The sequence below is a fragment of the Oncorhynchus tshawytscha genome, linkage group LG04 (genome assembly GCF_018296145.1).
Source record: "Oncorhynchus tshawytscha isolate Ot180627B linkage group LG04, Otsh_v2.0, whole genome shotgun sequence".
In the NCBI taxonomy this organism is placed as follows: domain Eukaryota; kingdom Metazoa; phylum Chordata; class Actinopteri; order Salmoniformes; family Salmonidae; genus Oncorhynchus; species Oncorhynchus tshawytscha.
In genome coordinates this window covers 14,451,145-14,478,688 of record NC_056432.1, presented here as the reverse complement: position 1 = coordinate 14,478,688, position 27,544 = coordinate 14,451,145, and the positions used below count along the sequence as shown (strand labels likewise).

Sequence of the window (27,544 nt, the reverse complement as noted above, 5' to 3'; positions counted from 1 at the left end):
CCCCTCTCTCACCTATTCCCCTAGATGTCAGCTGCTCAGCCTTATTTTAACCCCTCTCTCTCTTATTCCCCCAGATGTCAGCTGCTCAGCCTTTTTTAACCCCTCTCTCTCCTATTCCCCTAGATGTCAGCTGCTCAGCCTTGTTTTAACCCCTCTCCCTCCTATTCCCCCAGATGTCAGCTTCTCAGCCTTGTTTTAACCCCTCTCCCTCCTATATCCCCTAGATATCAGCTGCTCAACCTTGTTTTAACCCCTCTCCCTCCTATTCCCCCAGATGTCTGCTGCTCAGCCTTGTTTTAACCCCTCTCCCTCCTATTCCCCCAGATGTCTGCTGCTCAGCCTTGTTTTAATCCCTCTCCCTCCTATTCCCCCAGATGTCAGCTGCTCAGCCTTGTTTTAACCCCTCTCTCTCCTATTCCCCCTAGATGTCAGCTGCTCAGCCTTGTTTTAACCCCTCTCTCACCTATTCCCCCTAGATGTCAGCTGCTCAGCCTTGTTTTAACCCCTCTCCCTCCTATTCCCTAGATGTCAGCTGCTCAGCCTTGTTTTAACCCCTCTCCCTCCTATTCCCCCAGATGTCTGCTGCTCAGCCTTGTTTTAACCCCTCTCCCTCCTATTCCCCCAGATGTCTGCTGCTCAGCCTTGTTTTAACCCCTCTCCCTCCTATTCCCCCAGATGTCTGCTGCTCAGCCTTGTTTTAACCCCTCTCCCTCCTATTCCCCTAGATGTCAGCTGCTCAGCCTTGTTTTAACCCCTCTCCCACCTATTCCCCCAGATGTCTGCTGCTCAGCCTTGTTTTAACCCCTCTCCCTCCTATATCCCCTAGATGTCTGCTGCTCAGCCTTGTTTTAACCCCTCTCCCTCCTATATCCCCTAGATGTCTGCTGCTCAGCCTTGTTTTAACCCCTCTCCCTCCTATTCCCCCAGATGTCTGCTGCTCAGCCTTGTTTTAACCCCTCTCCCTCCTATTCCCCCAGATGTCTGCTGCTCAGCCTTGTTTTAACCCCTCTCTCTCCTATTCCCCCAGATGTCTGCTGCTCAGTCTTGTTTTAACCCCTCTCCCTCCTATATCCCCTAGATGTCTGCTGCTCAGGTTTGTTTTAACCCCTCTCCCTCCTATTCCCCCAGATGTCTGCTGCTCAGTCTTGTTTTAACCCCTCTCCCTCCTATATCCCCTAGATGTCTGCTGCTCAGCCTTGTTTTAACCCCTCTCCCTCCTATATCCCCTAGATGTCTGCTGCTCAGCCTTGTTTTAACCCCTCTCCCTCCTATTCCCCCAGATGTCAGCTGCTCAGCCTTGTTTTAACCCCTCTCCCTCCTATTCCCCCAGATGTCTGCTGGTTAGCCTGTTTTAACCCCTCTCTTGCAATTCCCCCTGACAGATGTCTGCTGCTCAGTCTTGTTTTAACCCCTCTCCCTCCATCATCCCCTAGATGTCTTAACTGCTTGCCTAGTTTTAAAAAAATATCCCTAAATATCCCCTAGATGTCAGCTGCTCAGCCTTGTTTTAACCCCTCTCCCTCCTATTCCCCCAGATGTCTGCTGCTCAGCCTTGTTTTAACCCCTCTCCCTCCTTTATCCCCTAGATGTCAGCTGCTCAGCCTTGTTTTAACCCCTCTCCCTCCTGGGGCCCCAGGGTAGTCTCAGTGGTTTTAAGTGTTGGACTAGTAACCGGAAGGTTGCAAGTTTAAACCCCTCTCCCTGACAAGGTACAAATCTGTCTTCTGCCCCTGAACATGCAGTTAACCCACTGTTCCTAGGCCATCATTGAAAATAAGCCTTTGTTCTTAACTGACTTGCCTAGTTAAATAAAGGTAAAAAAATATAAATAAATATCCCCTAGATATCAGCTGCTCAGCCTTGTTTTAACCCCTCTCTCTCCTATTCCCCCAGATGTCTGCTGCTCAGTCTTGTTTTAACCCCTCTCCTCCTATATCCCCTAGATGTCAGCTTCTCAGCCTTGTTTTAACCCCTCTCCCTCCTATATCCCCTAGATATCAGCTGCTCAACCTTGTTTTAACCCCTCTCCCTCCTATTCCCCCAGATGTCTGCTGCTCAGCCTTGTTTTAACCCCTCTCCCTCCTATTCCCCCAGATGTCTGCTGCTCAGCCTTGTTTTAATCCCTCTCCCTCCTATTCCCCCAGATGTCAGCTGCTCAGCCTTGTTTTAACCCCTCTCTCTCCTATTCCCCCTAGATGTCAGCTGCTCAGCCTTGTTTTAACCCCTCTCTCACCTATTCCCCCTAGATGTCAGCTGCTCAGCCTTGTTTTAACCCCTCTCTCTCTTATTCCCCCAGATGTCTGCTGCTCAGCCTTGTTTTAACCCTTCTTGTCTCCTATTCCCCCTCTAGATGTCAGCTGCTCAGCCTTGTTTTAACCCCCCTCTCACCTATTCCCCATATCCTAGATGTCAGCTGCTCAGCCTTATTTTAACCCCTGTTCTCTTATTCCCCCCTTGCCGGATGTCAGCTGCTCAGCCTTGTTTTAACCCCTCTCCGCCTATTCCCCCTGTAGATGTCAGCTGCTCAGCCTTGTTTTAACCCCTCTCCCTCCTATTCCCCCCAGATGTCAGCTGCTCAGCCTTGTTTTAACCCCTCTCCCTCCTATTACCCCAGATGTCAGCTGCTTAGCCTTGTTTTAACCTCTCTCCCTCCTATTCCCCCTAGATGTCTGCTTCTCAGCCTTGTTTTAACCCTTCAATTGTGTCCCTGGTTAAAAAAAACCTCTTGATCTATTCTGACCCACAAGGTGCCTAGACCCGGCCCTTCGGAGGACAGGCGACTGCCTGAAAGCCATATCCTCGAGGATATGTTGGCTTCCTGGCACTTTGAATGGATACGGGTGATGTTGGTAAGTGTGGCCATGCCCCTGGCCTTGCCGGTGTCTCTGTCTGGCTTCTATGGCACATCGTTCGTCTGTCCAGCCGCTCCGCCTGCAAGGATCTCTGTGTACTGTCTGTCCCTGTCCTCGTCTCACTTACACGCTCGCTCCGTTAAAAACACACACGCACGGTCGTTATCCCTCACTCCGCCCCAACCCTGTCCCCTTCAAAGTGGGGTGATGGCAGGCCTGGAGGGGGTCCAGCATGGAATGGTGCCCCCCTTATATTACTGCAGGAATGTAGGATCCCTCCCAGTAAGGAAAGAGAGACTGTAAGAGACAATGATACTGGTACAACCATAGCATGCACTGCATCCTCTGTGACAGGAGAGTTAGCTCTTTGAACCACATAATGGGCCAGATCAACTGTAAAGTTCCCAAAATTAAGAGGACTCCTGTGGTGTTTACATATTAGCAGACATCCATTCAGATGTATTTTGTGGCTTTTGGCGAATGTATTCTAATGATCTAAAGTCACGATGTTGCGACTAACTGTAAACACACAGTCAAGTTCAAAGTGAATGATGGCAGGCCTTACTGCCTGTAAACACACAGTCCAGTTCAAAGTGAATGATGGCAGGCCTTACTGCCTGTAAACACACAGTCCAGTTCAAAGTGAATGATGGCAGGCCTTACTGCCTGTAAACACACAGTCCAGTTCAAAGTGAATGATGGCAGGCCCGCGTGGCAAATGACTTGTTTGCATAAAGGCTTACTGTAGCTGTGGTTGGCTGTAGCGCATCGGTCTGCATAGACTCCGGTTCTGGTTTTATTTACTGCAGTGTCTATTAATTGTCCAAACGCGTCGCCGTCTTTCCCACTCTTTATTGCTGTAGAATTTTCACAAATGCCTTAGTATGTGTCATTTCCAAACATTCTAAGAATTTATGAAAACGTGAAAATGACCATATCTAAGTGCTCGCTTGACAGAAAATGTTTTAGAAAGTGCCATAGCATAAACTGGAAATTTGATGTTTTTGACTGATATTATGATTGTCTGTTTGTTTCATATCTGCAAAGTAGTTATAACGCTGTCAGTTCCACTTTAAGTTAGGTGACCATTGACAGATCACAGGAGCTAATAGCACCTCAAGTCCTCTATCTAATCGTTACATCGCTTGGGATGCTTTGCTAGCTGTATGGGTGAGCTCTTGCTGTGTGTTTGTGTGTGCGTGTGTGTTCACACTTGTGTATGCCTACTTGCTTAGAGCTCTAGAGGCCTAAGCCATATCAGGGGGCTGTGATTCTGCACCGTTGCTAACCCAAGAGGGCCCTGTCCTCTGTCCTCAGGAGCCACAGCTACCTACACGCCTTCTACCACAGCCTACTAGTTTACGTCAATACCCTTTAATCAACTACCATTCACACCAGATGATCCAGACTCTGGGAGGCAAGGAGTCCCCCAGCTCCGCTAAAAGCACTGGATACAGTTTTCAAGTGATTGTTAAATAAATGTTAACTCTGTGGTTGTAATATCATCACCTCTTGAAAAGCATAGTCAGAACTACACATTTCTGATAATTCCATGCAAAACAATTGTGCACATTTAGCTCTATCGTCAGAGTTATACAGGACGTCACTTCATGTGTTTCATGATCAGTATGTCATTTCAGATACGTATGGTAGCCTTACGATATCTCTCAATATTGGCCATTATTAAATGGATATTTGAGTGATATAAATAAAAGTGAACTATAACTGACGAGTGGTTTAGGTTCATTTCCCATCCTTTGTGGGCTCATTTGAGGACACATTTGCCAATGTACTGTCAGCTGATAATGTTTGCTCTGCAAGCTAAACTGTGTTCAGTTGACTAAATATAGTGGTAAGTAGATCCAACTTTATCCCCTCTTCAATATTGTTTCTAAGAGTGTTAAATCACGATTGCTGCTGACAGACATGACAGGCTACATTTATTGATGGATCACATCAAATTGGCTAGCTAGCTAATAACAGATGATGTCATTATGGCTAGTTAACAAGCTAACTTTCAGGGGATAAACTAGATGGCTATATCCAAATATTGTTTGATTTGCTTGCCATCTATAGTGGTGATGACAGTAGTCTGACTGACAACTTTACCAAGACAAGGACTTACCGATGTCAAGCTCTTTACAAAAACCTCATGTCTGATGAAGCAAGCTAAATGACACATGGTTTGCTTAGCTAGCTACATGGCAAATGGATATGCTACCCACATGTATTGTATCTGAAATGACTTGATCAATGGATGTTTACTGATCATAAAACATGCAGTTACTTGCTGTATAACTCTGATGAAAGAGATAAATGTGGAATAATCAGAAATGTGTAGTTCTGACTGCTCTTCAAGAGGTGATGCCATTAAAACCAAATCATTTATCAAATGTATTTAACAATCCCTTGAAAACAGCACGTAGTTGTCAATGGTTTTAGCCCAGCTGTGGGTCTCCTTGCCCCCCAGCAGCCAAATTCGAACGCTCTGCCCTCTGATTGGCTGGAATCTGGAACACATCACATGACAGCTGCTGCGCCTGTGTCTCAAAGTCAAGCATGGGAAGAGGCAGTTGCTCCTTTTCTTTTAACAAGAGTCATAAATGTGTTATGAGCGTTGAGGATGCATATTTTATTCTCCGTTTGAAGGCACAATCTCATCACTTTGTGGTGATGGGCCTTTTTTCTTAAACATCGTTTCAAACACGTAAATGTTCCAATTGTCCCGATCTCTTGTTTTATCTCCACACATACGTAATGACATTGCAGGTGTTATGAATACAGAATGAATTGGCCTTGATTTTGTAAAGCAAGTTGATGAATCAGAGCAAATTAACTATCAGCACGACTTACTCTGTCATATTACATTGATATTGCACCATAGTGTATAATACATTTATTTTTGTTATGTGTCAATTTGTGATAGGAAAAATGTCTCTCACTGTTTGAAGGCCAGACATGTTCCCTCCGATGAATGGGGTTGGTTTAATTGAAAACATAGCATCAACCTGTGGCTTGCCTCGATCAGGATTGAGAAACACATATGGTCTTTGTGCTATTGGACTTATTATGCATACAGTATATTTTACTCTACATCACTAATACCTCCCTGAAATGCCTGTTCCTTTAACCTGGGTTCTCAGAGAACAAAGGAGGGCTGAGAGTAGTGTAGTGCTGGGGATGTTGTGAATGTGACAGCCTTGTTTTTGGAAGAGGGCAGCGGCTAAACCAGGCCAACAAAGGAGAAGAGTAATGGTGTCCCATTCATCACAAACTGCCACCCGGGAACCTGGAGAGAACAGGGAAGGAGAGCAAGGGGATGGGGGCAGGGGTGGGGGCAGGCGGGGGAAACGTGGCAGGGTGAGGGGGTTGGATGGTGGAGAGGGGTGCAGGTGGTTCCAGGGCCACTGTGCCGACCTTGAGTCTGTCTGATGGAGAGGCTGGTTGGCTGAGGTGAGAGGCCCCAGTGGGAGATGGGAAAGGTGATCATGGCAGCACTACCCTGGCCCCATTAGAAGAGTACACAGACACGTATAGACACAAACACACACGCACACACACACACATAAACACACAAACACACAAACACAGACACCAGGCCTTTTAGGATGGAGCCTTTTAGGATGGAGTCATGGGATGTAGAGGTCAACCTGAAAATCAACCTCCTCCACCTCCTTCCACATACTCCCCTTTATGTACTTATGTGTATATTTATCCTCAGTCGTCACAGCGACCCTCGCCATGGGAACGGGCTGGGTGAAAAGCCTCATTTAGAATGAGAGACCGTGGCATCTGCACGGTCCACCTTCAACTGTCACAGTTTACTGGAGTTTGACTTTGGCTCTGTCGAAGCAACCCCCCCCTCCCCTGTTAAGGAACTGTGAGATCCTGTATGCCTTCCAGGGCTCTTTGTGTCTGCGAGTGAGCACTGCTTGATTAGGGGGGAGAACGTGCCGTGCATCTCAGGGACCGGTTAAACAGATATTTATGTGGTTATGAAAAGAGAGGGAGGGGGAAAAAAGATATTCACCCAAGGATTACTTGTGAAATAAATAATGTATTAAAACTGCGGCTTCAAAACGAACCATCTGCCTTCTTTCATGTCGTGCTGGCAAGTTGCCAGCAGCACAGAGATATCTGTAGCTGGTCGGAGGGAGAGGAGGTTAGTATTGTCTGCTAATAGGACAGACATGCCCTCTATGGCGGCCGCTGGTACAGTGTGGTCAAGGCCTGGCCATGAGGATAGATCACTGACCTTCATGGGTTAAAGGTGACTGAATGGTTATCAGACATAGAAGTCGCTTGGTGCCACAAGCCAACAGGTTTGATCCTGCAGTTTGCCCCTTCTGGTTGGTTTGAGAACTGCGTCTATAACGGTCTGAAAGAGACTGTACTGTACTGCTGTCACTGGGGAAGCCAAGCCAGAACAAAGCTCTATAACCTGTTAGTTCATATGCCGTGATATATAGGCCGAAGGCAGAGACAATAAGAAGAGTAAATTCTGAATAAATTCAACCACACCATCACAAAAACGAAGAGAAACCTCTGTATGGTGAAGTCTACAAAGCATATTGCATGTAACAAACCGTTACTTGACTTACAGCATGGTCAAGAAAGTAAATTTTTCTGACATTTTTGGAATACTAAACAACTGTTGATTTAGAACAACGGAGAGTTACTGCAAGTCCCAAAGAAAACAGGAGCTGCCTCCACTATTCCAGCACCATTTACACTTCAACATTTCAACATCATCAAATCAACCTGTGCTTAGTCTTATACAGTGACAACTAAAAGATAGCAAAAATGATTTAGTTCAATCAACGTAAGCTAAATATGATGTAGCTGTCCATGGTTTTGATTTGTGTGTGTCTATGTGCATGCGTTTGTGCAAGTAGAAAGAACATGTTGACTCATCCTACTTGTAGTGAAACGCCAATGCCATCCTCCTCTCTTTCATGTTGACGAAACAGTCCAAGACTCTGTCAAACACAACACGCTTTTAGTTTTTGTTGTCCTAGGCTACCTGGCTAAAATGCTTGCTCACTAGCCTAACTTCATTTCATGGGCAACGTTAGCTAGTCCAATTTTAGCTAGATGGCTAGCTAGTCACCCGAGGACAACAACACAACAATTCAAGTTGCTTCTCTCAAATATGTATTTCTCTATGATAGGAGTGAAGCAAAATCCAAACGGTCTGCTCTTGACACTTTTTTTGGGGTGCGTCAGGACCATTCACAGTTGAGCTCACTCAGTTTAGCTCAACGCTGATAGACCATTATTTTATATATTTTTTTATCAAGGTAGGCCAAAGGACAAGGTCAAAATATGTTGTTCTGCCCCTGAGCAAGGCAGTTAACCCACTGTTCCCCGGGCGCCGAAGATGCGGAAGACACATTTCAGTTGAATACATTCAGGCGGACAACTGACTAGGTATCCCCCTTTCCCTTTCCCAAATGCTCACTGGCTTCCCTTGCATTCAATGTTACGGGTGGCAAAAATGTCATACTCTTTGTGACCAGACCTTTTTTTTTAGATAGATACACATACAGAGAGAGAGGTGTGCTGTTTCGCTGACTAGAAAGATTTCTCCGGTAAGATAAAGTACATTCAGCCTTAAATGATAAATGATTAAATGATAAATGATAAATGATTTAACATCCATGAATACACGCCACTGCTGTAGGGTTCTGTTTTTCAGATTATTAAACTAGATAAATAAAGTAGATGTCATTTCTAGGCATCCCCACCTAGGTGAGGCTGTTTGTGGAAACTCTCTTGGGGCTAATAATCATGTCCTGCAGATGAGCTGTTCAACTTCAAGCTTCTTTTTTTTCCTTCTAGATAGGAACTTTGGTGAACAGTGTTGGTGGCTTAAAACTGGATTCGTTCTCATTGTTCATATCAGTTTTATGAAATTCAGAAGGTTTGTTCTACTATTTTGATGTAAGAGCTGCCTTTTTTACTGAGCACACTCCCATATAGATCTGTAGTGCTTTACTCGTAAACCATTCAGCATTACGTGATGATGGAAGTTATGCGGTGCCTTAAAAAAAATCGCAATTAACAAATAGGAGAGGGTCAAACACATTGTTTAGTCTACTCCTGATGTGTTGATGTGTCAGTGTTGTTCTGCCGTTGTTAATTCTGATTTGCGTTGTTAATGGTTTCGCCTTGAAGAGGGAGATTCTGGGATGTCTACTGTTTTCAAATGCCCTTTGGAAGCCTTATCCTAGAATCCTGTCACGTTTGACATTTACAATTTATTGTGCGCCACAAAAAAACAGGTGCAATTAAAGCACAGCAGCGAGCAGTCGCCAGTGTTGCACAGCAGCGAGCAGTCGCCAGTGTTGCACAGCAGAGAGCAGTCGTCAGTGTTGCCCAGCAGAGAGCAGTCGTCAGTGTTGCCCAGCAGAGAGCAGTCGTCAGTGTTGTACAGCAGAGAGCAGTCGTCAGTGTTGCACAGCAGAGAGCAGTCGCCAGTGTTGCACAGCAGTCGCCAGTGTTGCACAGCAGAGAGCAGTCGCCAGTGTTGCACAGCAGCGAGCAGTCGCCAGTGTTGCACAGCAGCGAGCAGTCGCCAGTGTTGCACAGCAGAGAGCAGTCGTCAGTGTTGCACAGCAGAGAGCAGTGTTGTTGCACAGCAGAGAGCAGTCGCCAGTGTTGCACAGCAGAGAGCAGTCGCCAGTGTTGCACAGCAGCGAGCAGTCGCCAGTGTTGCACAGCAGAGAGCAGTCGTCAGTGTTGCACAGCAGAGAGCAGTCGCCAGTGTTGCACAGCAGAGAGCAGTCGCCAGTGTTGCACAGCAGCGAGCAGTCGCCAGTGTTGCACAGCAGAGAGCAGTCGTCAGTGTTGCACAGCAGAGAGCAGTCGTCAGTGTTGCGCAGCAGAGAGCAGTCGTCAGTGTTGCACAGCAGAGAGCAGTCGTCAGTGTTGCACAGCAGAGAGCAGTTGTCAGTGTTGCACAGCAGAGAGCAGTCGTCAGTGTTGCACAGCAGAGAGCAGTCGTCAGTGTTGCACAGCAGAGAGCAGTCGTCAGTGTTGCACAGCAGAGAGCAGTCGTCAGTGTTGCGCAGCAGAGAGCAGTCGTGTTGCCAGCAGCAGTGTTGCGCAGCAGAGAGCAATCGTCAGTGTTGCACAGCAGCGAGCAGTCGCCAGTGTTGCACAGCAGAGAGCAGTCGTCAGTGTTGCACAGCAGAGAGCAGTCGTCAGTGTTGCACAGCAGAGAGCAGTCGCCAGTGTTGCACAGCAGAGAGCAGTCGCCAGTGTTGCACAGCAGAGAGCAGTCGCAGTGTTGCCCAGCAGAGAGCAGTCGCCAGTGTTGCACAGCAGAGAGCAGTCGCAGTGTTGCAGCAGAGCAGTCGCCAGTGTTGCACAGCAGCAGCAGTCGCCAGTGTTGCACAGCAGAGAGCAGTCGCCAGTGTTGCCCAGCAGAGAGCAGTCGTCAGTGTTGCACAGCAGAGAGCAGTCGCCAGTGTTGCACAGCAGCGAGTCGCCAGTGTTGCACAGCAGAGAGCAGTCGTCAGTGTTGCACAGCAGAGAGCAGTCGTCAGTGTTGCACAGCAGAGAGCAGTCGTCAGTGTTGCACAGCAGAGAGCAGTCGCCAGTGTTGCACAGCAGCGAGCAGTCGCCAGTGTTGCACAGCAGAGAGCAGTCGTCAGTGTTGCACAGCAGAGAGCAGTCGCCAGTGTTGCACAGCAGAGAGCAGTCGCCAGTGTTGCACAGCAGCGAGCAGTCGCCAGTGTTGCACAGCAGAGAGCAGTCGCCAGTGTTGCACAGCAGCGAGCAGTCGCCAGTGTTGCACAGCAGAGAGCAGTCGTCAGTGTTGCCCAGCAGAGAGCAGTCGTCAGTGTTGCACAGCAGAAAGCAGTCGTCAGTGTTGCACAGCAGAGAGCAGTCATCAGTGTTGCACAGCAGAGAGCAGTCGTCAGTGTTGCACAGCAGAAAGCAGTCGTCAGTGTTGCCCAGCAGAGAGCAGTCGTCAGTGTTGCACAGCAGAGAGCAGTCCAGTGTTGCGCAGCAGAGAGCAGTCGTCAGTGTTGCGCAGCAGAGAGCAGTCGTCAGTGTTGCGCAGCAGAGAGCAATCGTCAGTGTTGCAGCAGCGAGCAGTCGCCAGTGTTGCACAGCAGAGAGCAGTCGTCAGTGTTGCACAGCAGAGAGCAGTCGCCAGTGTTGCACAGCAGCGAGCAGTCGCCAGTGTTGCACAGCAGAGAGCAGTCGTCAGTGTTGCCCAGCAGAGAGCAGTCGTCAGTGTTGCCCAGCAGAGAGCAGTCGCCAGTGTTGCACAGCAGAGAGCAGTCGCCAGTGTTGCCCAGCAGAGAGCAGTCACAGTGTTGCAGCAGAGCAGTCGCCAGTGTTGCACAGCAGAGAGCAGTCGTCAGTGTTGCCCAGCAGAGAGCAGTCGTCAGTGTTGTACAGCAGAGAGCAGTCGTCAGTGTTGCACAGCAGAGAGCAGTCATCAGTGTTGCACAGCAGAGAGCAGTCATCAGTGTTGCACAGCAGAGAGCAGTCGTCAGTGTTGCACAGCAGAGAGCAGTCGCCAGTGTTCTACAGCAGAGAGCAGTCGTCAGTGTTGCACAGCAGAGAGCAGTCGTCAGTGTTGCATAGCAGAGAGCAGTCGTCAGTGTTGCACAGCAGAGAGCAGTTGTCAGTGTTGCATAGCAGAGAGCAGTTGTCAGTGTTGCACAGCAGCGAGCAGTCGCCAGTGTTGCACAGCAGAGAGCAGTCGTCAGTGTTCTACAGCAGAGAGCAGTCGTCAGTGTTGCAGGCTCATCCTGACTTCTGTGGAATACAGTCAAAAATACTTGTTTCATTTTTCTGATGTGCCTGTTGGGGCAGAATAATGTGAGATTACACAGTCTGACAGATCACCATGCCATCTTTATAGATGTAGTTGAGATTGTGTCCAATGGTGACCTCCCTCCTTCTCAAGGCCTAAGGTCAGTTAAGAACCAACTATCTCTATAGAGTTCAAAATGTCTCATCCACTAGCGTACCATACACGACTTCCTCTCATACAACAAATGGTAGCATTGATGAGAAATATAATGAGACATACCCTATGCACATCTCTCGTTTTAATATTTATGCGTGTTTAAATTAATTTTCAGGAATCTCATTGTCCTCCGCTTCACAAAGCAGTGTGCAGTTAACCTAACTTGGCTGTGTATATATAAGACTGTCTCTAGTGTCACTGTAGGTTGTATTTCCTTAACAAACTGCTAACAATCTCACAACATGCTGACAAGCGTTGCCTCCATGTTTCCCCCCTGGTGTTCCCCCCATAGAGATACCTGCTCCAGATACATAGATAAAGGTTGGCTCAGCAGTAGGCTGATCAACACATATCTGACAGGTCAACACACACACACACACACTCACACACACACACATATGCAGGCATACGCACGCAAACACATGCGTGTGCACACAAACATGGTCACACACTCACGTTCACATATTGACATTTGCACTCACAGTGGTAGTGCAAATAAATATACAGTGCCTTCAAAAAGCATTCACACCTCTTGACTTTTTCTACATTTTGTTGTTACAAAGTGGGATTAAACTACACAAAATACTCTGTCAAAGTTTTTTTCTTTTTAAGTTGTGAAACATAAAACATTCATATCTTGATTAGATAAGTATTCAACACCCTGAGTCAATACATGTTGGAATCACATTTGGCAGTGATTACAGCAGTGAGTCTTTCTGGGTAAGTCTCCAAGAGCTTTCCACACCTGCAGTGTGCAAACTTGTCTATTATTCTTTCAAAAATTCTGTCTAATTGGTTGTTGATCATCGCTAGACAACCATTTTCAGGTCTTGCCATAGATTTTCAAGCTGATTTAAGTCAAAACTGTAACTTGGCCACTCAGGAACATTCACTTTCTTCCTGGTAAGCAACTCCAGTGTAAATTTGGCCTTATGTTTTAGATGATTGTCTTTTGGAAAGGTGATTTCATCTCCCAGTGTCTGTTGGAAAGCAGACTGTACCAGGTATTCCTGTAGGAGTTTGCCTGTGCTTAGCTCCATTACGTATTTATTTTATCCTGAAAAAAACCCCAGTCCTTAACGATAACAAACATACCCATAACACGATGCAGCCACCTCAGCTTGAAAATATGGAGAGTGGTACTCGGCAATGTGTTGTATTGGATTTGCTCCGAACATAACACTTTGTATTCAGGACACAAAGTTAATTGCTTTGCCACATTTTTTGCAGGATTACTTTAGGATGCACATTTTGGAATATTTTTATTCTGTTTTAGGTTAGTATGGTGGAGGAACTACAATGTTGTTGATCTATCGTCAGTTTTCTCCTATCACAGCCATTAAACTTAAACATCTTCAAAGTCACCATTGGCTTCATGATGACGTCCCTGAGCGGTTTCCTTCCTCTCAGGCAACTGAGTTAGGATGGACTCCTGTATCTTTGTAGTGACTGGGTGTATTGATACACCATCCAAAGTGTAATTAATAAGTTTATCATGCTCAAAGGGATATTCAATGTCTGTTTTCTACCAATCGGTCTCCTTCTCTGTGCTGCATTGAAAAACCTCCCTTACTCTTTGTATGTGTGGGGTACAGAGATGAGACAGTCATACAAAAATATTGTTAGCACTATTATTGCACAAAGAGTTACTTATTATGTGACCTGTTAAGCACTTTTTTGACTCAAGACATTTCAGCTTTTCCATTTTTATTAATTTGTAAAAATGTCAAAGAACATAATTCCACTTTGACATTATGGGGTTTTATGTAAGCCAGTGACAACAATTCTCCATTTAATCCATTTAACACAATGTGGAAAAAATCAACGGCTGTGAATTCTTTCTGAAGACACTGTAAATAAACATAGATTTTAAAAACATAGACCCGCAGCAAAAGCAACCCTCTAAATGTTGCGGATATAAAAGACCAGCAAGTTGATAGACGGCAGAAAGTTCTCCCTCACACTGAAACACTGGGCTTTCATGTTCAGCACTACCAGCGGGGCTCAATGCAATTTGTCTCAGATGTAAAATTGAGCGTTCCTTCATCTTGAACTCTATCAGATCCCGCTGATGAGTGGCTCTGTGCCATATGATTTAGATTGGACTAAATTATCTGTTGGAGAGGGCAACACACACACACACACACACACACACACACACACACACAGTCTTCCAGGTGTCCTGATGTTTATCCAGCTGCTAACTGAACTGGAATATACTGAGCTGCTGCTCAAGCCTGTGCTGCAGGGGCTCCGTTTGATGACATCATCATGTCTCTGTCCATGAGGAGAGGTTGGTAGCACTTTGGTGATCTAATGATCCCTTAGAATGTGCATTATCTGGGTTAGAAGTTGCCCTTAGGCATATATTTAGGATCAGCTTACTCTCCCTAAATCCTAACCTTAACCATTAACGGGGAAAATGCAAAACTGACCATAGACCAGCATGAAGGGGAATCGTCATCCTATTTTGCTACATTGGTACAGTTGTCTGTCACCCTCTTGGTGGCAACTCCTCTGAATAGAGTGCATGTGTGTAAGTCACCAGCACACATCCCCATGCTGGACTTACAGTTATAATAGCACAGACCAGATCAACCGAACACAGAACAGAAGGGTGGCAGGTAGCCTAGTGGTTAAGAGCTTTGGGCCAGTAAGCGAAAGGTCGCTGGTTTGAATCCCCAACCTGAGTAAGGGCACATCAAGGACTACAGGGGGACAAAGGCTGTTTGACAGACGTTGGAGCAGAGTGATTCCAGTACCAGACAGAAAGACAGGCCCACTGTTCCTATAGTAAAGACCCATCTCCAGAGAGGGGCAACCGATGGGAATGAGAAACCATACACACCTAACCTTATGGATCTGTGCACACACACACACACACATAGACAGACTGTACAGAACCCCATACCACCGACTCCAAGTCAGTGACTAGGCTAGTTCAAAGACAGTGGTGGTGGTGAGAGACTCAGGGGAGTTGATAGTCGTCTGCATTTTGTTTATGTGCAAGAATTTTCTGTGACATAATTAGACGGCACTTTATAATAAATGCACCAACACAAACAGACACTCCAGTGGCCCTTGTCACCACCCTCCCTCCACACACACATTCATTATGAATACAGTTCTAATGATGGAAAACATTTTTAGAAGTTGTTTTCTTCAAGTCAGTAAAATGTCAGCACACACTAGATGAGTAGAATGTACCTTCACACTCCCGGCAGGATGGGTCACAAAGGCAAAGACCTTGGAGCAAACAAGCAAGCTAAACTTTCACATAGCGTACCAGTATGCAGCAAATTAGATGAATATGGTACACACATAGTTGATTTGGGTGTTGTTTGGTCACCACTGCCAATTTTAAAAGTCTCTACTACTAAAAGTCTCTACATACTAATTAAAGTCTCTACATACTAAAAGTCTCTCTCTCTCTCTCTCTCTCTCTCTCTCTCTCTCTCTCTCTCTCTCTCTCTCTCTCTCTCTCTCTCAACTTGGGATTTCCTTTGAAGTCATTGTATGGCATGTTACCCACTCCAAAACTGCTAATTAAAGTTAGCAATGGCGTAGCCTCATCAATGCACGTAGTTAGGACATACTAGGCCACCAATTCTGTTGAGTTTTTGAACTTCAGCATGTACGATTTAGCAGAAGCTATACGATTTTCTGGAGCTGTAACATTTACATACAAACATGAAAGAAGGTTTGAAAACGTGAAGGGTGCAAACCCTGAACGTCAAAATCCAGTCCGTATCTAAGAAACAGACACCAGTCTGTATTGTCTCCTTTTTTACACACACTTTTGAAGACAAGCAACTTTTGACCTTGACAGTGATCTGTGATTGGTGCTGTCATCCCAGACAGGGTACTACATATCAACACCCTCCTCAACGATGAAATGATAGTGCATGACAAGGTCATGATGCAACAAAAATATATACAGTATGGTACAATTACATTATAGAAGCCACAATCTATCTACATTATTAACGCTGATCTACCCCCTTAAAAAACAAAACATTGCGATGGATGTCAAGGTTACAAAAATAATGGGCAAGGCAAAGAAAAGCAGGGTAAAGTTAGCATAATGTAACAAAGGGTATTGTAAGGTTTTACTGGACCATAGCAGAACCAGCTGTTTGTATCACGATTATCTAAGGTCATGTGGTGTGCTAGTTGATTCCATCCCAGTCTAAGAGCAGGTTGCTTTAGCATCTGAGTGCTGGGGAGTGCTGGGGAGTGCTGGGGAGTGCTAGGTAGTGCGGAGGCATGCTGGGGAGCAGCAAAACAAGCCTCTCCCTGGCTCCGTGTTTTTGTTACTCCTCTCAGCCCTACATTTGTAGGGAGGAAATTGGAGTCAGTCCATGGTTTGAGAGGGGCATGTGGCAATGGTTTATACTCTGATGACCTCTAACCCTTCCGCTCCGCCACCACTCGCTCTCTCACACCGCTCCCCTGTCCCGCAAACACTCTCCCGGAGCTCCTAGAACACTCCCCAGGCCCAGAACACCAAGCCCCACCAAGCCCCACCCAACACAACCCAACACAACCCAACACAGTGGACCCTGGACATGGGGCTTTGTTGGAACCAATAATAGAAAACAGATGGGGAAGAAAGGAGGCTTGTAAAAATATTTAAAAGAAAATAACCCTGTCTAATTATATCTACGTGTCTTGTGTGGTTTTTCAGGGAGGCCTTGTGGTTTCCCTGGCTGCAACGGGGTTCATTTATCAAATGCCTGATCCTGCAGGAAGAGCAGGAAGAGGAGTATAGGGGGTGCGATGGGGGTCTCTGGGGGACGGTTTGGGTTTGGGGCCTGGGGGTTATGAACAGTTGAGTGTCTTTTCCTGGTCCACTAATTCTCATCAATGATGAATTATTCCCTTGTTATTTCTGTGATGTGACTGTTCTCTTTCAGTATTGAACTCCATGAGCACAGCATGGACCTGTAGAATTCTCACACACAGGTGGGCATCCATAACTGTCCATTCTGCCATGAAGTGGAAAGTGGTTTTGAAGAGAAGTAGTTTTGAGTAAACCTGGTTGATAATCAGCATTGAATTACATACTATAAGACAACACCTGTGGAAATGTTCTGTAGAAGTGCATCCCTGCTTTTCCAAGGTCTTTCCTTTGCCTCCTCTCTCAGTTCCCTCAGCTATTACACCATTTGGGGAATCTGGTGTTTCCTGACCGTAGATGACGGTCCTTACAAACTACAGGTGGACTCCATGACAGGTCACAGGTCACTTTAGTGGTGAAATGCTGGAGCACTGCTATGCTCTTTTCCCATCTTTGTCTGTTGTGGAGACAGAGACCGAGAGCCCTGGTTTGCGACCCCACTCCTCCAGTCATGTCCACACCACCACCACCACCACAAAAGTCTGCATCTTTCTCTGTCCTTACTCACCCACTCATTCAGTCAGTCACCACATCCTGTCCAACTCCGTTCTGTCAGTCAGTCAGTCACCACATCCTGTCCCACTCCGTTCTGTCAGTCAGTCAGTCACCATATCCTGTCCAACTCCATTCTGTCAGTCAGTCAGTCACCACATCCTGTCCCACTCCAGTCTGTCAGTCAGTCAGTCACCACATCCTGTCCAACTCCATTCTGTCAGTCAGTCAGTCACCACATCCTGTCCCACTCCGGTCTGTCAGTCAGTCAGTTACCACATCCTGTCCCACTCCGTCTGTCAGTCAGTCACCACGTCCTGTCCCACTCCAGTCTGTCAGTCAGTCAGTCACCACATCCTGTCTCACTCCAGTCTGTCAGTCAGTCACCACAACCTGTCTCACTCCAGTCTGTCTGTCAGTCACCACGTCCTGTCCCACTCCAGTCTGTCAGTCATTCAGTCACCACATCCAGTCCCACTCCAGTCTGTCTGTCAGTCACCACGTCCTGTCCCACTCTGGTCTGTCAGTCAGTCAGTCACCATATCCTGTCCCACTCTGGTCTGTCAGTCAGTCACCACGTCCTGTCCGACTCCGGTCTGTCAGTCAGTCAGTCACCACATCCTGTCCCACTCCGGTCTGTCAGTCAGTCACCACGTCCTGTCCCACTCCAGTCTGTCTGTCAGTCAGTCACCACATCCTGTCCCACTCCAGTCTGTCAGTCAATCACCACATCCTGTCACACTCCGGTCTGTCAGTCAGTCACCACATCCTGTTCCACTCCATTCTGTCAGTCAGTCACCATGTCCTGTCCCACTCCAGTCTGTGAGTCAGTCAGTCACCACATCCTGTCCCACTCCAGTCTGTCAGTCAGTCACCACATCCTGTCTCACTCCAGTCTGTCTGTCAGTCACCACGTCCTGTTCCACTCCATTCTGTCAGTCAGTCACACCACGTCCTGTCCCACTCCACACACGGTCCGTCTGTCAGTCAGTCACCACATCCTGTCCCACTCCGGTCTGTCAGTCAGTCACCACATCCTGTCCCACTCGTCTGTCAGTCAGTCACCACATCCTGTCCCACTCCTCTGTCAGTCAGTCACCACATCCTGTCCCACTCCGGTCTGTCAGTCAGTCACCACATCCTGTCCCACTCGTCTGTCACTCAGTCACCACATCCTGTCCCACTCGTCTGTCAGTCAGTCACCACATCCTGTCCCACTCGTCTGTCAGTCAGTCCTACAGCAGCTCATTTACTGTTGCATGATTTCCTCTTTTGTACTTTGTGTCTAATAGTAGAGGCTTTTAGATTGACCTGCCGCGTCCCTTTCTGTTCTTATGGCCTGCTAATGTTCTCAACCATCAAAAGTTGAAAAGGAGGAGCTCGTCATGGTGCTGACGATGATAATGATTTCACTTCTGGTGACATCATAGTGTGCTGCCAACAACAAAGTGAGCCTGTCTTGGCAGTCAAAACATTCAATCATCCATTTGGCATTCAGCTAAATTCACCCTAATCACATATTCCCATTTCCCTGTGTGCTCGCTGTAAGAGAGAAAACATTCTGATTTGTTCTGCAGACTTTCAAATGTCTATTATAGCTTGCAGAGTAGTCAGTCAATGGAATGAGGATATCTCGTGATTTGGCTCCCCTTTTCAAGTCTTTGAAGCTCTTTAAATGTTTCTTTGTTGAAAGATGCATGTGCCCAGCACCATTCTCTCTCTCTCTCTTTATCCTCTCTCTCTGTCTCTGTCTCTCTCTTTCTCTCTCTCTCTCTCTCTTTCTCTCCTCTCTCTCTCTCTCTCTATCTCACTTTCTCCTCTCTCTTTCTCCCTCTCTCTTTGTCTCTCCTCTATCTCTCCTTCTCCTCTTTTTCCTTCTCCCTGTAACTTTCCTCCAGGACCCGGAGAGAAAGGGCTTCATCAACAAGCTGTATGCCATTCAGGATGTGTGCATCAGTGTGCAAAATGCCCTGGATGAAGTGGCATCCTATGGCGAAAGGATAAAGAAGTGAGTAGTAAGCTTCCTCCTCGGCGCCTGTCCCGCCTCTCCAATGCTTCCTGGCACCAGCGCCCTCACCACCCGCCTGCCTACCCGCCTGTCCCTGTCACATCTTATTCAACCCTGTCGAGCTGGCTGGAAAACAGACTCACACACCACGCACACACATACATACAGTACCAGTCAAAAGTTTGGACACTCATTCAAGGGTTTTTCTTTATTTGTACTATTTTCTACAGAATAATAGTGAAGACATCAAAACCATGAAATAACACATATGGAATCATGTAGTAACCAAACAAGTGTTAAACATATCAAGACAAAGTAGCCACCCTTTGCCTTGATGACCGCTTTGCACACTCTTAGCATTCCCTCAACCAGCTTCATGAGGTAGACACCTGGAATGCATTTTAATTAACAGGTGTGCCTTGTTAAAAGTTAATTTGTGGAATTTCTTTCCTTCTGGTGGTATACAGAAGAAAGCCCTATTTGGTAAAAGACCAAGTCCATATTATGATGAGAACAGCTCAAATAAGAAAAGAGAAACGACCGTCCATCACTACTTTAAAACATGAAGGTCAGTCAATCCGGAACATTTGCAGTGCAGTGCAGTGCAGTGCAGTGCAGTGCAGTGCAGTGCAGTGCAGTGCAGTCGCAAAACCATCAAGTGCTATGATGAACCTGGCTCTCATTAGGACCACCGCAGAAGAGGAAAACCCAGAGTTATTTCTGCTGCAGAGGATAAGTTCATTATAGTTAACTGCACCTCAGATTGCAGCCCAAACAAATGCTTCACAGAGTTCAAGTAACAGACACATCTCAACATCAACTGTTCAGAGGAGACTGCGTGAATCAGGCCTTCATGGTCGATTTGCTGCAAAGAAACCACTACTAAAGGACACCAATAAGGAGAAGATACTTACTTGGGCCAAGAAACATGAGCAATGGACATTAGACCGATGGAAATCTGTACTTTGGTCTGATGAGTCCAAATTTGAGATTTTGTGAGATGCGGAGTAGGTGTGTGTGGTTCCCAGCGTGAAGCATGGTGGAGGAGGTGTGATGGTGCTTTGCTGGTGACACTGCCTGTGATTTATTTAGAATTCAAGGTGCACTTAACCAGCATGGCTACCACAGCATTCTGCAGCAATATGCCATCCCATCTGGTTTGCGCTTATTGGGACTATAATTTGTTTTTCAACAGGACAATGACACCAAACACACCTCTACAATGTATAAAATAGTATAAATAGGTAGGTGTGTCCAAACCTTTGACTGGTACTGTACATACACAAGAACACACACTCAAGCTTTTGCTACATTATTTAATCCCACAAAAAACGAAGATCCTTGCCTTTCTTGAATTAAGACTTGCACTTTTCCTTCTAGTACTGACTGTTGATAGCTACATTATTAAGTAAAACTTTACTTATTATGATTGAGTGTTTGTGGTTTTCTCAACGACTGCAGCTATCTTAAGATGAACGCACTAACTAAGTCGAGAGAGTCCATTAAATGACTGAAATGTTGTTGCTTTTAATGCTTTTAAATGTACACACATAGGCAGTAAAGTTAGTGAAGCTCCCTAGTCAGTTTCACTTGGAGGGTAAAGTTGGAGAACTAAAGGATGCTTGCTGTCTACACATAGGTGAATCATGCTGTTATAATGAACTAATACACATCTCCCCTACTCTCTTTACAGCACCTTTAACTGGACAGTGCCTTTCCTAAGCTGGCTGGCCATCGTGGCTCTATGTGTGGCCACTGTTCTCATCTACTATATCCCCCTACGCTACATCGTCCTGGCCTGGGGTCAGTGCCTAAAAATCTATTCTAATGACTATTGCGTTTATGAGACAACAATGGAGCAGTATAGTACCTTAATGAAGTGTATCCATTATGACGAGCTTAGATTGGGGATAGATTGGGGGTCTCTTGAGGGGTGGAGAGGGGAGATCTGGTCTCTAATGGTGTCTGCACTCTGCTTTGAAACACATTGAGGGCTGAAAGTGGGCTGTGATGATACAGAGAGATACAAAGAGGGGGAGAGAATGCGAGAGAAAGAAAGGAGGTGAGCTCTTGTGACTCATGCGCTGAACAGCTCTCCTCCCTATTTCCCTCGCTCCCTGCAGGGGTGAATAAATTCAGCAAGAAGCTCCGTGACCCGTATACCATTGACAACAACGAGCTCTTGGACTTCCTGTCCAGAGTCCCCTCAGATGTTCAAGTGGTAGGTGTGATTTCATCCCTATCTCTCTCTCCCTGCTCCCTCCCTCTCCATCCCTGCTCCCTCACTCTCCTTCTCTCTCTCCCTCTCTCTCCCCCCCCTCCCTCCCTCCCTCGCTCTCTCTCTCCCCCTCTCTCCCACTCCCTCCCTCCCTCTCCTTCTCTCTCTCCCCCTCCCTCCCTCGCTCGCTCTCTCTCTCCCCCTCTCTCTCCACACTTCTCCTCTCTCCATACTTTTGCATTCACAGATTTTGCTTTCTAATAGGGATTTCCACAGTGATTAATATCGGCTGCCTTATTGCTATTACATATTAGCAAACCATATATTACCATATTCCCAACTATTATGAAGTGTTTTCCTGCTCAATAGTTCCTGATTCCACAGAATGAATAAGGTCCTGTGAGCGAAGGTCTTTATGGCCGGTCTGATTTAATCCATCCAGAAGAATTGCTGTTGTGACTGAGTCATTATAGAGTTAAACCAACAGTTAACCACCCTCACGCGGTTTAGTTCTACATTAACCGTGAGATCAGATTAACGCTGAGGCCGCTGGGTTGGACGCGCCCAACCAAGGTGCTGCTGCTGTTTAACGGCAGCTTGTGAAAGTGTTCAGGCTGTGCTGCTGGAAGCAGAGAAACACAGACACACACTCGACCCAATCCCCTGCCACATTAGCGCCAACACACTCCCCTTTGATCGCCTGTTGGCCGCCACCTCTTTGATCTTTAAAAGGTCGTAATCCTCGTTCCCCGCTTTGCCCTAGTCCGCCCCCCGTGAGGATTTACAGTCTTCCAGGGCCGTTCCAGCGGCAGGTAGCCCTGATCCAAATGAGGCCAAGGTGGCCCTCTGCTGAGGTGCAGCCACCTTGCACACCTGGAGTCGGAGGGGCCGGCAGGTAGGAGGACTTTACGAGCCCATTAATGAGGGGCCGCTGGTTGGGACAGCCCACGGATGCGCACACACACACGCACACAATCCCCAGCCCACAGACCCTGGAGCTCTTGTTACTGCTCCGCTCCAGAGGCGGAACTCTGAGAACTCCGTTGCTCTGCTCTCTCACCTGCGCTGCCTCCGGTGGTGGGTTCACCTCATTGCCTGTGTTTCTGGGTCAAAGGGGGCTGCAGGGGCCAAGTCCCCTCCCTGGCCTGTGTCCAGCCGGCCAGCTTTGCGGATGACATTTCAGGGCCCCAGTGTGGCACTCGGTCTCTCTCTCGCTCTCTCTGTCTGTCTGTCTCTCGCTCTCTCTGTCTGTCTGTCTGTCTGTCTGTCTGTCTGTCTGTCTGTCTGTCTGTCTGTCTGTCTGTCTGTCTGTCTGTCTGTCTGTCTGTCTGTCTGTCTCTGTCTGTCTCTCTGCCTCTCTCTCTGTCTCTGTCTCTCTCTCTCTCTGTCTCTCTGTCTCTCTCTCTGTCTCTCTCTCTCTATGTCTCTGTCTCTCTCTCTATGTCTCTGTCTCTCTCTCTCTCTCTCTCTCTCTCTCTCTCTCTCTCTCTCTCTCTCTCTGTCTCTGTCTCTGTCTCTGTCTGTCTTTCTCTGTTTGTGCTGGGGAGTGGGTGACGGGCCGGTTGACTGCCACTCCCTCAGCCCCAGTGAACACTTAACAGTGCACTTTACCTTAAAGCTACACAGGCTTTATACAGTGTGCTCTTTAGCTTAAAGACACTATGCCTCTAACAGCACTGGCAACCCTCTAGACCAGCACAAAGGTGCTGCATTGGCTGAAAGCCACAGATAAGTCTTGGTGTAATATCTTTACTTGCTACTCAGTTTACGTTTATAGCTGCTCCGTTTTCCTTCATGTTCTTCCTAGTCTGTAACCTTAATGGCTGCCTTGTATACTTTCCCCTCTGGATGGCTGGTTGTGATTTTATGCCAGAGTAAACTACCTTTACGGTCTAGGGGAATCCTCCATGTGCCCTAAACGAGGCCAAAAGCCATAATCAACCTAAGTATTCCCAACCTGGTGTCTGGGACTGCTCCGTGTACCAGCATGCTTTATGACGCCATTAGCCATGTGAGCTGTGGACTGCATAATAGGACGGTAGCAATTAGCATAGCAAGTGCTCCTTTATAGCCGGTGTAAAGTAGCAGGTTTTAACCCCTCCATAGAAATAGACATGACTCGTCATTGAAGGATTATGGCTCTGATTGGCTGCTGGGTTGGGGACTTCAGAGGTCAGGGGTCAAAGGGGGCTGAACGAGGCTAAAGGGCTGAGGCTAGGTGCCAGACCCCATCCATCACAACTTCCACTCTGCTCTGCCACAGTCCCCCTCCCTCGTCATCTCTGGGACACATTTAAACCTTTTACATTGAGCAAGCAATTAGTCTCCACTTAGCAGCCTGCAAACTTGCTGGGAAAACTTTCCTCTGTGTTCTTTTTGTCTGTTTGCCTTGCTTTCACCTTGACATGCTTATTCTCTGTGAAAAGTAGACCTGAGTGCTGCTGAATCCCCTGTCTGTGGGTGTCGGTGCGCTAGCTGTTGTTTTTTGGCACCGTTTAATACCCATAATGCTAGGTTATAGGCATCACAAAAGATGAAGCCTGCAGCTACTTTTCTCCCCCTGTAGAAACATCATAGGGTAGTATCATTAAAACGATGTCTCTCTGTCTCCTCTCATTGACTTATTTATATTTGCCTTTTCCTGCTCCGCTACCCGCCCGCCCAAGTGCCTTCAAACTGGAATCCTCTCACTTAACGGCAGGGCGACAGTGAGAAAGAGAGAGAGCCATGTGGAACACCGGGTCCCGGGATGCCGCCCGCCGCCGCCTGACACTGCTAAACGAAACGCTCTCTGGAATATGCGGCGCCCCCTCCGCAGTGCACACTTCAAAGGTTGTTTTGTAGTTCAACTGTCAACATGGGGGGAGGAGGGAAGGTGGCGAGGAGAGGAGAGGAGCGAGGGTGGAGCAGCCTTTGAGCAGCGCCAGGTCTTTTACCCACTGTCTCCCATAGATGTTATCTTTGTGCTCTACAATTCTTTTCAAAGCAAATTGCTACCCTTCTCTCTCCCTCTCTCTCTTTTTTGACTTTAACTAGCTCGCCATGTTTTCGTATGCGGGGCGGCGTAGCTTTATTAGGAAGGGTGAGCGTGAACACGAGCGAGCGGAGCCACAAGAGCTGACGGCAGGCCTGTCACCCGGAAGGAGGAATGGAACGTGTGACGTGTTTCTCTCTGGCAGCTCTTCTGAGAGACCTCTCTCTCTCCTCTTTCTTTTGTTTTATCTGGTTCCCTCCTTTTCCCTCCTTCTGAAAACTAGTTTTTCCTGACATGTAAACTTTTGTTTGTATAGTTCCCCAGAAGGATTTTGATTTGAATAGCAACAGACAGTCCCAAATTGCAAACTTTTTGGGGGAATTGTAGGCGTTTAACTTCATAGCCATGAAGTGCTTTGAAAAGCTGGCCATGGCTCACATCAACACCATCATCCCAGACATACTGCACCCACTCCAATTTGTATACCTCCCCAACAGATCCAGAGATGATGCAATCTCTATTGCACTCCAAACTACCCTCACCCACCTGGACAAAAGGAATACCTATGTGAGAATGCTATTCATTGACATCAGCTCAGCATTCAACACCATAGTGTCCTCCAACTTTATCACTAAGCTCAGGACCCTGGGACTGAACACCTCCCTCTGCAACTGGATCCTGGACTTCCTGACTGGCTGCCCCAGGTGGGAAGGGTAGGCAACAACACATCTGCCACGCTGACCCTCAACACTGTGACCCCTCAGGGGTGCATGTTTAGTCTCCTCCTGTACTTCCTGTTCACCCACGAATGCGTGGCAGTGCACGACTTCAACACAACAATGGTGGTAGGATGAATCACAAACGACGATGAGGCAGCCTATAGGGAGGAGATCAGAGACAACATCCTCTCCCTCAACGTCAACAAGACAAAGGAGCTGATTGTGGACTACATGAGGGCACGTCAGCGCCTCTTCCCCCTCAGGAGGCTGAAGAGATTTGGATTGACCCTCAGATCCTCCAGAAGTTCTACCTATGCACCATTGAGAGCATGTTAACTGGCTGCATCACCGCTTGGTATGGCAACTCAAGTCTGGAACCATCAGTATCCCGAACAGCTTCTACCCCAAAGCCATGACTACAAAACAAGACTGCTAAATAGCTAATTAAATGACTACCTGCCTTGACCCTTTTTTGAGCTAACTCTCTTGCCTTGACTCTATGCACACACACTGACATCCCAACACACACACTACATACGCCCAGACCCACATAGCACGTGCACACATGCATACTGACACCACACACAGTCACACACACTCAAACACACATTCACACTCACCACATATGCTGCTGCTACTGTCTATTATCTAAGTCACTTTACCCATCACTATATGTATGTATCTACCTCAATTACCTCGTCCACGTGCACATCGACTCCCATCTGGTACTCCCTATACGGTATATAAATAACCTGGGTATTTTTTTCTTGTGTCACTATTTCTATGTTTTTGTAACTTTATCTTAACTCTGCATTGTTGGAAAAGGACCTGGAATCAAGCATTCCACTGTTAGTCTACATCTGTTGTTTACGAAGCATGTGACATACATTTAGATTTGATTTGATTTTAACAGGCAGTGATAATACAATGTCCTGCTTGGGATGTGTTGTCGGCTTTACCCTCACTCCCTGCTTTGCCTTTGAAAAGATATCCAATGTTGTATGACAGTGGATTGATGGCCAACAGTATACAAACAACAAAAGTCAGATCAGGGTTGTTTCTGTGCTCCAGAAAGTGACCCAAATGTCTCCTGGCAAAGCACTTATTTAAAGTGAACCTGTCCCACGCCCAGATGTGCATTCACTTACTCACTCACTTACTCACTCACTCACTCACTCAATCATTCATGAACCCATTCATTCCATCACTCATGGACATGGCATGATCTCAGCCTCACTCGACAGACAGTGGCATCCCACCAGCTCTGCCACGGCCCCCTAAGCTCCCATAATGAAAGCCTGACTGACACAGTGCAGCCGTTCATCCCAGCAGCAGCACAGATGGGACGGGCCCATATAAAAACCTGGGTCCCCTGGGCTTCTGCTCCAGTGGCTGCTTTAGTTGGCCAGACTAGAAAAGGATCCCAACCCATAAGAAAACAGTATCTGTCATCACCCCACTGTTTTGTGGCCGGAATCCTTCTCTTCCCCCGTCTCTCTCCCTCTCCCCCTGGGTCTGTGCTCATCATCACCAGGAACAGTACATATGTACAGAACCACGTCCTCTAGTTCCTCCACTCCGCGCTCCTCCACTCTCTCACCATGTCCTTATTTGTTCAGCTGTAAATTGATGTTATGTTTTGAAAGATATTTTTCTTGTAGGCCGTGGACATTGCAGCTCTGAATCAGCCCCACCTGGTGCTGTTAGTGATAAGAAGAGGAGGAACATATGGACTCCAGTCACCAATCCCTTTATGGGACATTGGTGGTGACCGCTGTGTAGGGGAGTTGAAATAGCATACAGACAGTGTGTGGTTGACTGGAGGGGGTTAATGCACTGACAGGCTGATGTGTCTGAGATGTTTCGTGTGACAGATTAAGGGTTAGACACTGCCTGTTGAAGTGGCACTGTTAAGCAGCAGGAGACAAATGGGAAAGCAGCTAGCTAACTCTCAGACGACCATGATGAGAGATTCTTGTGTTCCGGCCGCAGCGAACAGAGCGACCACACTGGAGAAGGGGAACGCTTAGAGGATGTCAGTCACTTGTCTGGCAAATCTTACAGGGTGTCAGTCAGTGTGGAGTGTAATGTACTTCAGGCTTTCAGTGATACCGAGAGGGTGTGTGTCTCTCAGTGTCTTGCGGGACTGTGTTTCTGTGAGTGAGGGGCTAATAGAATGACAGCATTTGGTTTTTTAGGCTAAGCTACTAGGATGTGATGCTTGAACACCCATTACCTAGTACATTATCCTTTCTCTGGATGAAAGAGAATGTTCTGCAGAAACCCCCACTGGCTCCCTGTGCTCCTCGGCAAACACTGAGGATACCAAACATTAGGAACACCTTCCTGATATTGAGTTGCAATAAAACATGGTAAATAAATGACCCCA

The 27,544-nt window shown here is 47.1% G+C and overlaps 1 protein-coding gene across 3 annotated transcripts in view; it reads left to right on the top strand.

Moving 5' to 3' along the window:
- Positions 1-27,544, top strand: part of LOC112249434 (multiple C2 and transmembrane domain-containing protein 1-like) — a 224,689-nt gene that overhangs the window by 195,412 nt on the left and 1,733 nt on the right. For 2 of the 3 annotated variants that reach the window (XM_042320354.1, XM_042320352.1), the window contains exons 17-20: positions 2,748-2,849; positions 19,135-19,244; positions 20,938-21,047; positions 21,368-21,465. In XM_042320354.1, coding sequence (XP_042176288.1) covers positions 2,748-2,849; positions 19,135-19,244; positions 20,938-21,047; positions 21,368-21,465 — 420 coding nt within the window. The remainder of the gene's footprint in view (positions 1-2,747; positions 2,850-19,134; positions 19,245-20,937; positions 21,048-21,367; positions 21,466-27,544) is intronic. The other variant, XM_042320355.1, reaches the window with a different exon arrangement.